This window comes from Chlorocebus sabaeus, chromosome 11, assembly GCF_047675955.1.
Source record: "Chlorocebus sabaeus isolate Y175 chromosome 11, mChlSab1.0.hap1, whole genome shotgun sequence".
NCBI classification, from domain to species: Eukaryota; Metazoa; Chordata; class Mammalia; order Primates; family Cercopithecidae; genus Chlorocebus; species Chlorocebus sabaeus.
Window position 1 is genome coordinate 15,444,054 of NC_132914.1, and position 12,999 is coordinate 15,457,052.

The window sequence follows — 12,999 nt, forward strand, 5'->3', positions numbered from 1 at the left end:
AAGATCCCGCCACTGTACTCTAGCCTGGGGGACAGAGTGAGACTCCGTCTCAAAAAAGAAAAAAAGAGGAAGCCTGTTTTTGGCTGATGTGCTTCTCTCTGGTGGTTAGAGGGCGTCTCAGCTGAAGCTGGTTTTCAGCCTGCATCACAGGAGTGAAATGTGTGTGGCAAATCGATTTTCGTAACGCATTTTTCAAACTGATTCTGAACCCATATAACTTTCAGGTGGGTTAAGACTGTATCAGACAGCTCCCTCTTATAACCAACTTTTCTTCATTCTTGAATGAGGCCCTGGTTACTCATGTCCACTTCTGTTTTCCTATCACGTCTGAAAATATACATGTCCACATTTATTATTGATTCCTGCAAGATGGTTTCCTGTACTTAATATTTTCTCTTATAAAGTTGAGGATTCAGTTGTCTTTTTTACTTTTTAAATGGAGTCTCACTCCGTCACCCAGGCTGGAGTGCAATGGCTCCATCTTGGCTCACAGCAACCTCCATCTCCTGGGTTCAAGCAATTCTCCTGCCTCAGCCTCCCAAAGTGCTGGGATTACAGGCTTGAGCCACTCCGCCCAGCCCAGTTGTCTTTCTCGTAGTTTTATATGATTTCGATTTCTGGAAAATCTATGAAACTGCGTGCCCCACACCCAGACTACAAAGGATATAATAACATAATAATAACTGATATATATTGAACATTTCCTTGTACCAGGTCTTGTTAAAAGCACGTGCATTATTTCACAAAATCCTCACAACCTAAAATCCTACAACCCTATGACATAGCTATTATTATCATTTTACAGATGAAGAAACCAATGCACAGAAGGTTGAATAACTTGTTAGATCTGTTTTCTTATATTTAATTTTCATATTTTCTGTGTGTGTGTTTCTCTTACCTTAGCAATGTCATACAAGACAGAGATCTTAAACTCCCAATCCATGAATGTGCCATCAGGGTAGGAAATTGTGTCATTTAAAACTTCCTGAATAGGAAAAAAAGAAGAAAAGTTGTTGCAAGAAAGGATATTATGGAGAGACTATTATGAAACAAATAATGAACTTCAAATTATAAGACCTTAGGATCAGGAACAAATTGGAATTCTACTGTCTGGGTTTTCATGAACCTATTTTTGTTTTCTTTTCTGCATAAGAAGCATTGGGTGGTTTTTGCCACCTGGATATGAGCAGGAGGTACCCATAGCACCCCAAATTTCAGTTCTCCCATCAGACAGATGTAGAGGAATAAGCAGCAGGCCGGGACACTGCTTAACAGGTGACTGCCCTGCGTGTTCTGTCTCATCTAAATTGGACCCATGTTTTAAAACAGGCAATTGCTATAAGAAAATTCCTTCATTAAGCTTGTGTTTTTACTCACATAATCAGTTACATAAATCGGCTTAATTTTTTTTTTTTTTAGAGTTTACTAAGTCTTCTCTCAATAAGAGAGATCTTGGATTTTTTTTGTGAATTGTATGACCTGGGATTTTTTTTCTTTTTTTTCTTTTTTGTTTGTTTTTGAGACAAAATCTTGCCCTGTGGCCCAGGCTGGTGTGCACAATCTCAGCTCATTGCAACCTCTGCCTCCAGGGTTCAAGCGATTCTCCTGCCTTAGCCTCCTGAGTAGCTGAGATTACAGGTGCATGCCACTATGCCCAGCTAATTTTTGTATTTTTAGTAGAGACGGGGGTTTCACTACATTGGCCAGGCTGATCTCGAACTCCTGGTCTCAAGCAGTCTGCCCGCCTCAGCCTCCCAAAGTGCTGGGATTACAGGCGCAAGCCACCGCGCCCCGCCTGTACCTGGAATTTTCAAGTCACTATTTTAATATGATGATGGTTCTACAGAGTTGCAGGATTTTAATTAAGCTAATACGTAACTGTTCTTCATGGTAGAACTCTAAACAGGACTCTAACTGATAGCAATAGTTTCTTATTTTAGGAAAAAGCCCAATTTGATTTTTAATTTTAACTCAGACACCATACCAAGAATTTCCAAGGAGGGGTCTGAAGTCCTTAATCATTTCAGGTAAGGCTGGTTGGGCTGTGGGTACCAGGCCAAGTTGATGGAGGGGAGTTATGGGCAGACAGATTCTTTTCTATGCCTTCTCTCCCTTTAGCTCACCATTCACTCATCCTACCCTGTTCTCATCTGCCAAATTGTAAAAAGCATATTATTCTGTTTTGATGATAAAAGGAATACATGTTTACTATACAAAATGTGAAAAAAATTATACAATATAAAAAGGAAGAATATAAAATTATGGCTAATTGCACCATCTAATTTATTCTCATTTTGGTATTTTCTTCTAGTTTTCTTTAATGTAGATATGGAAAGTATATGTAATAAATATTATAAAAGTGGGATCGTAATGTATATGCAGATTTATATGTTTTTTCTGAGCAATTTTAATAGGTGACCTGCATATTTGTTTTTTAAAATTATTGAGTGTTATCTCTAGAGCAGGGACTGTGTTAGTGCTGGGATTATAAGGGACCTGCTAAAGTGTGCACAGTCTGGTGAAGGAAACTGACATTCATAAAACAATCAGACCAATAAACATAAAATTATCACTGTGATAAGTGCAATGAAAAATTGCCTAAAATCTGGGAATTTGACCCCTAAAATCTGGGGTTTGTTATAAAGATTAAATATGGCTTCCTTCAGGAAATGGCTGTTGAGCTGAGATCAAATGAAATAGGGAGCCAAGAGTTTTGGGAAGAGGTAACAGCAAGGGAAAAGAACCTTTTGTGGAAAAGAGAATGGAAAGGTCCTATTATCTCAGCACCCATTTTTAAAATTACCCTTCTTTAGTTATATTTGTCATATACTTAATGGTATTCCTGGCCCATATGTTTTTCTTCCATAAATCATTTGCTTGTTCATGAGCTGTCACTACACTGCCTTGATTATAATAACTTTCTAGTAAGTAGCCTCTTCATTCTCCTTTTCAAAACTGTTCTGGTTATTATTGCTCATATATATGTGTGTGTGTATATATATGTATTTCTGATGATCTCTGTTAATTAAGAAAAGTCTTTGCCTTCGATTGCAAGTTCGTTGTTTTCAGAAGAATTTATACATTTTCAATGTGAATTTGTCAGTATAGGGTGTTGGTAAATTGACTCTGTATTAGCAACAGCCCTGATTTATAATATGCTTGCTGAGTATGATGTGAAATGTTTCCACCCTGAATGATTTCAGCTTCCAAAACTTTAACACTGACTGGCAAATTCTTGAATAACTTAACAGTCAGCTCTGAGCTAGTACCAGCCAGTTCCAGCACATCATTGATTCCTATATAAGAACCTGACTGAGTTCTGTTAAGATTTATTTAATGTCTTAGAAAACTTTCAGTGTTCTTAACTGATTCTTTGCATTTCATGTTGAGTATTTTCAAATAAATATTTTTGTTAAAAATATTAAGGAGGATTTTTTGAGTTGTATTTTCTGACCAATTACATGATATACACATTATATATGTAAATTATTTTCTATATACTTATTTTGTTTCTGGTCATCATATAAATTTCTTATGATTTTTAGTATTTGAGGCTTTTGCATTTTCTAGGTAAACAATCATATCTTTATATTTATTTATTTATTTGAGATGAAGACTCGCACTGTTGCCCGGGCTGAAGTGCAATGGCGGGATCTCGGCTCATTGCAACCTCCACCTCCTGGGTTCAAGCAATTCTCCTACCTCAACCTTCCAAGTAGTTGGGATTACAGGTGGCCACCATTATGCCCCACTAATTTTTTGTATTTTTAGTGGAGACGAGGTTTCACTGTGTTGGCCAGGCTAGTCTCGAACTCCTGACCTCGTGTCCTGCCCCCCCAACTCCCGCTTCTGACTCCTAAAGTGCTGGGATCACAGGCATGAGCCACCGCACCTGGCCTCATCTTTAAATTAAAAAAAAAAAAAAATCTATTGCTTTTGTGAAAGTTGTCAAAATCAGAATGGAGTCACAAATGTTGAAAAAATCCTGACACATACAGCTAGAAAAGGCCATGAAAAACAGAGTTGTCATGCTTGTGTACTTCATAACAAAAACTACCACAGAAGACTCCACAGAAACCTCAACCTTCCACAAAGGCCATCGCAACCTCACACACAAAAAATACTTATACAAGGACATCTGCTCAACAACTGCCTGTCCAACCTCTGACTGGCATCATCCTTGCTACTGATCTTTGTAACACAACAATTATGTAATCCTCTTTGTGTTTTTTTCCCCTTAAAATCCTTTATCTTCTTTTATCTCTCTGAATATGCACATAATTTATGATGGCATATATATTCCCATTACAGTGTTCTTTTCCAAATAAACATCTTTCTTTTAGAGAGCCACTCTCTGTTTGTTATTTATCTTGACACCTTCCAATAACCGTGTATCTTATTTCTGTTTCATGCATTAGTGCTTTGGTTAGAACTTTCAGAAGTTAACTCATAGTAGGAAAGGGTGCGGCTAGGGAGTCTTTGCATTAATAGAGATGAAGTCAGTTGTTTTATGATAGACGGTCTTTGCAATGTTAAGAAAGTGTTGTTTTATTTCTAACTCTGCAGGAGGTGTTATTATGGGGGAGCCTAGGAATATTTCTGAAATGAGGTCTGGGAATTCTCTGGCATATCACCATTTAATTGTTGTTTTCCTTGTTGAGAACAGGTTGCAAATATTAAACCTTGTATCCTCTTCCCTGAGCTATGGTTTCACAGCTTCATTTCATGCAGGTCTTACTCTAACGTCATCTTGCCAGAGAAATCTTCCATGGCTATCTTATCTTAAGTAGCATAACTCAGGTATGTTTGGAAGGAGGTTATTATAAATAACAAAAGAGCTTTTCTCACTCCCACCACCCAGTAACAATGGGTTTTAGGAACCAAGAATGAAGACAAAATATATTTCTTACTATATCACAATGTTACATTAATAGCCATAGAAGAAATGATAATTCCCATAGAGAGAATACCAAAGTCAGCTTAATTCTTCTAATGTTGAAGTTCAGTAAAAGTAATTCTCATTATCTATATAAAAACTATTTTCAAGTTAAACAAAAACATGAACATACTCCAAATTCATTTAACATTGAACAAAGTTAGCATGAGATTGAAACTAAAATCTGACCAAAGGCTAACTGTAGTTGTGAATGCAGAGGAAAAAACATAATAAAATAAAAGAAATGTTAAGCCAGTTGTATATACAAAAAGCATAACACAAACAATTGGATATGGTTAATTCTATGAATGGAACAATATTATTATAATGTACCAAATCAAAAGGTCATAGGAGAAAAACCACATGAGTGTTTTAATGGATGATGAAAGTGATCATTTTAATTGATACTGATCAAATAAATACACATTTCTAGGAATAACAATAACTATTTCAGGTCCTTCAAAATTAGAAATATTTTTCACATGAGGTCTAGACCATATTCTCATTTAATTTCAATGAGACAGAAATTTTAGAATACCAATTAATAGAGCCTGGTCAAAGGGTTTCACATGGCTTATTATTGCCTGAAACTGATTCAGAATTGGTCTAATTAAATTTTTTTTTGAAACAGATTTCATGATTATATCGCTTCTGAAAGTTTCCCTTTTTAAAGATTATAATTTAATAGTCGTGAAGTATTCTTTCACAATTAAAATTATCTTTTTTCACTGCTTTTTTATTCTCAATTTTGTGTATTTGCATGTTCATTTTAAAAATAATATCTAGAAGTGAAAGGCTTGTGTGTTTTAATAATTTTGTTTTTTAAGTTGCAAGTGCATTTTAAAATCCTATCCTATTTTATTTGATTTATAATGATTGATATTTAATAGCTTCCTTTCCTTATAGTTATTCTTCTAAATTTTGCATTGGGTACTTAAATTGTTTATTATTGTTATTATTTATTTTATTATTATTTTTTTGAAACGGAGTCTCACTCTGTTGCCAGGCTGGAGTGCGGTGGCACGATCTCGGCTTACTGCAACCTCTGACTCCCTGGTTCGAGCGATTCTTCTGCCTCAGCCTCCTAAGTAGTGGTAATTACAGGCACACACCACCACGCCCAGCTAATTTTTGTATTTTTAGTAGAGACGGGGTTTCACCATTTTGGCCAAGATGGTCTCGATCTCCTGACCTCATGATCTACCTGCCTCGGCCTCCCAAAGTGCTGGGATTACAGGTGTAAGCCACAGTGCCCAGCCTTGTTTGTTATTTTTTAAGAACTTCTACCTTAGCACCATTTTCCTCTTTGATCTTAATTCTCCTGGCCAGCCGCCTGCTCAAGATTTCTCTACCACATTCCATTACACTAATCCCTCATGGGCTTGCTTTCCCTTCTGCTATACAGCAAATGAATTCTCAAAGTGCTAAATAGAGTTAATGGCTTAATGTGTCACTTTTTCCTTATACCACTGTTACATTTCATAGGGATTAATCCAGAGAAAGAGCCCTCAGATGTCAGAATAACAAGCATGAAATAATTTTTAAAAGAGACAGTAACATTTAGGGCTATGATTTTTTCTTGGAGGGTAGATTTGAGTTTATATTCATAGTGTGAAAGCTAATATTCTTGCTTTTTTTCTTAGTTTCTCTGTTTGCTTTGGACTTGCTCAGTCCAAATATCTGACCTCATCTGGCAACTCCTGGATGATCCTTCGTCCAAGAGTGGAGTAATAATTTGGACAGCAGCAGAACCAAGAATGATGACCAAGTCTTCTACTGCTTATTTGGTGCTATCATAATGATTATCCATTTCTCTTTTAGTACAAAAGCAAGTATTCATGTAAAATAAAATGTATTTGGAGGTAATCACTCATTTTTCCACTTCCATTCTCTGTTTACTCCCCTCCCTAAATCTATTATCTTTTTCCTGAAATTTTTTTGGCTTGTTTATAAAAACATAACAGACTGATTGAAAAAATCTCAGAAAAAGTCTGGAAAGCTTGTGACCCCATCAACTTTTTCAAGTTAAACAAATGATATTTTCCATGATAACTCTTTAATATGATTTTACTTGATAAATATTTTTATTTAAAGTCCTGCTGAATATTTTTATATGATTAGAAAATTGGAAATGACCATGGTTTCTTACCCGGAGGGATCCTCTCTCACAGTATTCTATCACCCCGAAGATCATGGTATCAAGTTTCACTGTGCCATAGAACTTGGTCAGGTTGTAATAGTCAATCTGAAGCAACTAGAAGAACATGTTTGTTTACAAAGCAAATTAGGCAGAACAGGGTGCCAAAGTAAAAATTAATATGCCAATAAAATGTGTTTTCTTTCAGATCTTTGAGAAGATGTGTTGCTGTTAACAAATTGAATGTCAGTACCCATTGCTTATCACACATTATATTAATCTCATTCAACAACCTTTCCTTTGTCAGTAAGAGGCCTTGAGTACAAACTTTACTTTCAAATAGTATCAGGTCCACTTTCTAGGAAAGACTAGTAGATTTCCAGAATTTTTTACGCCATCGACCTCACTTTCCAATATCTCTTCGTAGAATTTTCAACAAGAAATATAGTCACCATTTCTTGGCCTGAGGGCTTCTCTGTCAGCCTCTTACTCTATGAGCAACCTCAGTGATTAGAAGAAATGGAGTGAAGTTATTTCTCAAGAGTTTGAAGTAAGGGCTACATACCTTGTTCAATTCTATCTTCTGTTTTTCAGTGAAATTACCATCATTGTGCTTGAGATCTTTGAGAATCACTCGCTGCAAAAATCAATGAAATTTAGGAGACACTGTTGTGGTGTAACTTGTTACATGCATATTATAACAGTTTGTGTGTCTCACTAGACTGTAAACTTTTGAGAGCAGTGACAGTATTTGATTGATTTTTTTTTTTTTTTTTTTAAGACAGAGCCTTGCTCTGTTGCCTAGGTTGGAGTGCAGTGGTGCAATCTCGGTTCACTTCAACCTCTGCCTCCCAGGTTCAAGCAATTCTCATGCCTCAGCCTCCCCAGTAGCTGGGACTACAGGCATGCACCACCATGCCCCCAGCTAATTTTTGTATTTTCAGGAGAAACGGGGTTTCGCCATATTGGCCAGGCTGGTCTCGAACTCCTGGCCTCAAGTGATCCACCCGCCTCAGCCTCCCAAAGTCCTGGGATTACAGACATGAGCCATTGTGCCGGGCCTTGATTGATGTTTGTATCCCTGGTGCCTAGCACCTGGGATATGGTAAGTTCAGTCTTGAATGTTTCTTTAAGAATGACTAAATGGAAGGAAGGCAGGCAGAAGGGAGGGAGAGAAGAAGGAAGGATGGAAATAAGATGCAAAACTCTCATATGAGATTGTTGTATTTCTCAGCAATGAGCCAAAATATAATACTAGGGTTGTCCTGGACTACTCTGAATATCTTTTGTATTTCATTTTTCTGCCTACACTCCACCCTTCCCCAACATTCTATTTGTCTTCCATTTTCCCCAGGATTGTGAGTTTTGTAACCCTAGAAGCAGGGCCCTGGCCATCCCTGTGAAGCTCTAAGAACAGCCCCTGGGAACAGACTGGGCACTCCCATCATTGTGATACTGACATCAGGGGCCGGGGCAACCAGGGGTCAGAAGGCCCCGAGCATACCCCAGTGGAGAGTTCAGAGAAGTGGGAGACGTCACCTTTTTGTCGTATTTGCACTGTCGTAGTCTCTGGATTGTATCTCGTCTTTTGTCATCATCGATCTGGCACAAGAAAAGGCTAATTATTCCAGAAACTCCATATCTCTTCCCTCCTTTGAGTTTACTGTCCCAAAGACTTATTTCCTTAGCCAGATGACTCATTCATTCTGATGAATCTGTACTCATACACATTTTGTACAGAAACTGACAAGAAATAGATGAATTATACTTCTAGGAATATTTATATTTTAAGAAAACATACAGAGACACATGTTTTGGGCTTACTCCAAAAGAGAAAATATGAAATATGGGGTTTTGAGGCAGTGGCGGGGGGGGTGCTTGAGGAATGACACCAAGGCTGGACTTGTGCAGAGGTGGCGCGTGTGGGAGCCCATCGGGTGCTGTACAGAGACAGAGGTGCACACGCTCCTTCTGAAAGTCCCCTCTCCTCTTCCTAGTGTTATATTAAATAGACAGGAGACCATTGGCATGAGACTGTCTTTGTATTATGAGTTCCTATAAATGGCAGACCTAACTTAGTATATAGGCAAACTGAAAACTGATCTGGGAGTCTATTTTTGTAACAAATGGCTCGATTTCAGCCAATCACAGGCAGCTAACTGAACAGACCATGCCCAAGTAAAGCAAATGCCTAGCTGTAACCCATCAAGTTATTTGTGGACTTTACTTCCTTGTACAACCTATGAAAGTTCACTGCCCATGCTGTGGGGTGGAGCTTTCTGAACCTCTTTTGGTTTTGAGTGCTACACAATTCATGAATCACTTTTTGCTCAAATAAATTCTATTTCATCTGTCTAGAGTTTTTCTTTTAACACTAGGTACTTCCAGTTTGTCATTTAGGTCAACAGATTCTCTTTTTGGAAATTCAGTAGTCTTAAGGTTGTTTATACCTGACTGTGAATTACTGTTAAATTGATTTTATCCTGACACTTAGCTGAGACAGACTGGTCTTTGTGAATAGAATTTTTCTGTTGGAGGTTCAGCAGGAGGAGGGTCACATTGGAGCATGTCATATTTCTGAAAGAAGGGAAGACCTGGTCCTTGGATAGATATGAGGGGATCGGAGCCATTAGAGGGTAGCACGCAGGACTTGGGGAGGAGGGTCAAGAGCTGGTAGAGAGGTTCCAGAGACGAACTTAAGCCAAATGCAATTATATTCCTGCTGACTTTAAGCAAGGAAGCATCTCAAATCCCACTACACTATCAGTTTGGCCCTAGTCTGAAGGAGTCCACGAATTCCCATCTGTGGAGGTTTTGGGTCTCCATATTCTCTTAATATGCTTTGGTATAAAAACTAGGAAAATTATATGGTATATGGAAGGTGTTACAATCTCAGGCTTTGCAGTTAGACAGACTGGGTTTAAATGGTAGCTGTGTTCCTGGAATTTCCGCCCTGCTACTTCACAGTGCTCAGGAGAAGATGAAATGGGTTAATGCATGTGGTGCATTATAAGTGCTCAGTAAGTGTTAGCTATTATTACTTATAGTAATCTTACTCATTAGTTGCATGTGTCCCTGCACTATTTCTTAATCTTTTGTCCTTCAGTTTCCTCATCAGCAAAATTATGATTATAAAGCTTAATTTTGGGTTCCTGGAGTAGGAGGAGTAGATGAGACAGCATAGGTCCTGCATTGACTGTGCTAAATGGAGTAAGTTATTATTGGCTGCTGCTATTTCCTGGTTGAAGGTGAATGTGAGCAAATAGAAGCAGAGGAGGCCTCTTTCTTCAGGAATGAGTAAGACAAGTCATAGTTCCTTAGTACGGGTAGATTAGCATCCAAGGTTTAGGGGAACTCAAATGCTCTGCCCATTCCTACATCCCTTCCATGGCAAATTCCCTTTATGTGTATTTCTCTTCTGGATCAGATGCAGAGAATGAGAACACACCATATCTCAGCCTCCAGGGAGTGCTCATTGGATTAACTAGCTGACATGTAGGAGAATGGAGAAACAAGGGGAAGGCAGAGAGTTGAAAATTAGAAATCATCTAAGTCTTGCTTTCTAGAACAACTATCCCTACTTGGCACATATCCTGCAATGCTAAGTCTTGTCAAATACCTGGCAAATTGCGCCCATTCTTCAACAAGTGAGGTAGGCTTTACCTTCAGGCTAACGTGATTGGTCTCATTGGTCTCCAGAGGAAAGATATTTTCAGGAGGAATGTGGGACCATTTTTTCTGACGAAGTTCATAATTTTTTTTGTATTTTCTGTGAAAGGAATAAAACCGGTCAATAATAGGTTTTTCTTAGTATCCACGCCATTCAGCTTCTGAAGACTGGGAGAACTTTAGAACCCTGGTATGCTCAGGTAGATGTGCGTCGGGGAAGGTAGCCCAATGACAGAACACCATGTTCTCCAAACTGAAAAGTGCTTACTGCCAGTGGACCTGCAAGGGTTTCTGATGGGCTTTCAAAGCAGTGGCCCTCAACCTTTTTGACACCAGAGACTGGTTTCCTGGAAGACAATGTTTCCATGGAGGTGGCAGGGGGTGGTTTCAGGATGAGACTGTTCCACCTCAGATCAGGCATTAGATTCTCAGAAGGAGCACGCAACCTAGATCCCCAGCATGCGCAGTTCACGATAGGGTTCACGCTCCTATGAGAATCTAATGCCCTGACTGATCTGACAGGAAGGGTTGCTCGGGATGTAATGCTCGCTCACCCGCTGCTCACCTCCTGCTGTGCGGTGGGTTCCTAACAGGCCATGGACTGGGGATTGGGGACCTCTGTTTCCTAGTCTTTCTTTTCTTTTCACTTCATTTTCCCAGGTTTTTCACTAAGGCAGTCGTTCACGATAGTAAAGGATTTAAACTAATGACATAGAAGGAGTTAGGAAAAAATATAGGAAACAAATGTAAAGTTGATAACGCTGACAGGCAAAAATGTTAATTTTTAAACCACCAGAGAATACACCAGATCCCTAAATAAGCCAGTTCCTCTTACCCATCTGTGCCTTTTCAAAAAATATGTTTAAAGAAAATGGAAAAGTACAGAGAAAATGTAACAACACCTATCTCAACTACAAAATGTTAAGAAGGTATAGTTTCCTTCAGATAGTATCGGTCCCCAGATAGTGTAGGCTGGGGATTAGGCCCCCAACCCCTGGGCCGCGGACTGGTAGTGGTCCACGGCCTGTTAGGAACCAAGCTGCACAGCCGGAGGTGAGAGGTCAGCATTACCACCTGAGCTCCGCCTCCTGTCACATCAGCAGTGGCGTTAGATTCTCATAGGAGCGTGAACCCTATTGAGAACTGCATATGGGAGGGATCCAGGTTGTGCACTCCTTATACTTATAAGAATCTAACTAATGCCTGATGATCTGAGGTGGAGCAGTTACATCCCGAAACTCCCCCCACCCCCAAAAATTGTTTTCCACGAAACCAGTCCCTGGTGCCAAAAGGCTGGGGACTGGGTATAGATGAAGTAGAATTCTTGGGCTATAGAGGATGTACACTTTCAACTTTACAGATATCACCAAATTGCTTCCCAAAGCAGTGGTTATCAATTAATTTACCTTCTTATCTTGAGAATTCCCGTTTTCTGGGCCGGGCGCGGTGGCTCAAGCCTGTAATCCCAGCACTTTGGGAGGCCGAGACAGGTGGATCACGAGGTCAGGAGATCGAGACCATCCTGGCTAACACGGTGAAACCCCGTCTCTACTAAAAAATACAAAAAACTAGCCAGGCGAGGTGGCGGGCGCCTGTATCCCAGCTACTCGGGAGGCTGAGGCAGGAGAATGGCGTGAACCCGGGAGGCGGAGCTTGCAGTGAGCTGAGATCCGGCCACTGCACTCCAGCCTGGGCGACAGAGCAAGACTCCGTCTCAAAAAAAAAAAAAAAAAAAAAAAAAAAAAAAAAAAAAAAAAGAGAATTCCCGTTTTCTATATTCTTGTCAACATTTGGTATTGATAAACTTTTTTTAACCTTTGTGATGTAAGTGAAGCAGTGTTTCACTTTGCATTTTCTTGATTACTAGTGAGATTATCCTTTCAAATATTTTCTAGCTATTTAGTAGAATATATAGACTCAGAATTATATAGAATTATGTATTTATAATTTTGCTCATTTTTCCCTAGTATCTTTTTCTTATGTTTGTTAACTTACATATGTTCTTAATATATTTTGAGAAATAAATCCTTTGTCCTTTTGTTTTTCAAATACCTCTTTGTAGTTTATTACTTCTTTTAACTTTGTTTTCCAGAAAGTTTTGATTTTTATTATGGTCATATTTATATATTTTTTCTTTGACTTCTCCTTTTTTAATCTTGACTGAGAAGTACTTTCCTAACCTGACATCATAAAGTAATTTTTATTGGACAGGCACAGTGGCTCACACCTATAATCCCAGCACTTTGGGAGGCCAAGG

At 38.8% G+C, this 12,999-nt stretch overlaps 1 protein-coding gene across 1 annotated transcript in view; it reads right to left on the minus strand.

Moving 5' to 3' along the window:
* GUCY2C (guanylate cyclase 2C) overlaps positions 1–12,999 on the minus strand; it is a 78,128-nt gene that overhangs the window by 26,648 nt on the left and 38,481 nt on the right. Inside the window, exons 12-16 of the mRNA XM_007967738.3 lie at positions 10,737–10,842; positions 8,613–8,675; positions 7,639–7,710; positions 7,086–7,190; positions 899–985 (exon numbers count right to left, since the gene is read on the minus strand). Of these exons, the coding sequence (XP_007965929.1) occupies positions 899–985; positions 7,086–7,190; positions 7,639–7,710; positions 8,613–8,675; positions 10,737–10,842 (433 nt within the window). The remainder of the gene's footprint in view (positions 1–898; positions 986–7,085; positions 7,191–7,638; positions 7,711–8,612; positions 8,676–10,736; positions 10,843–12,999) is intronic.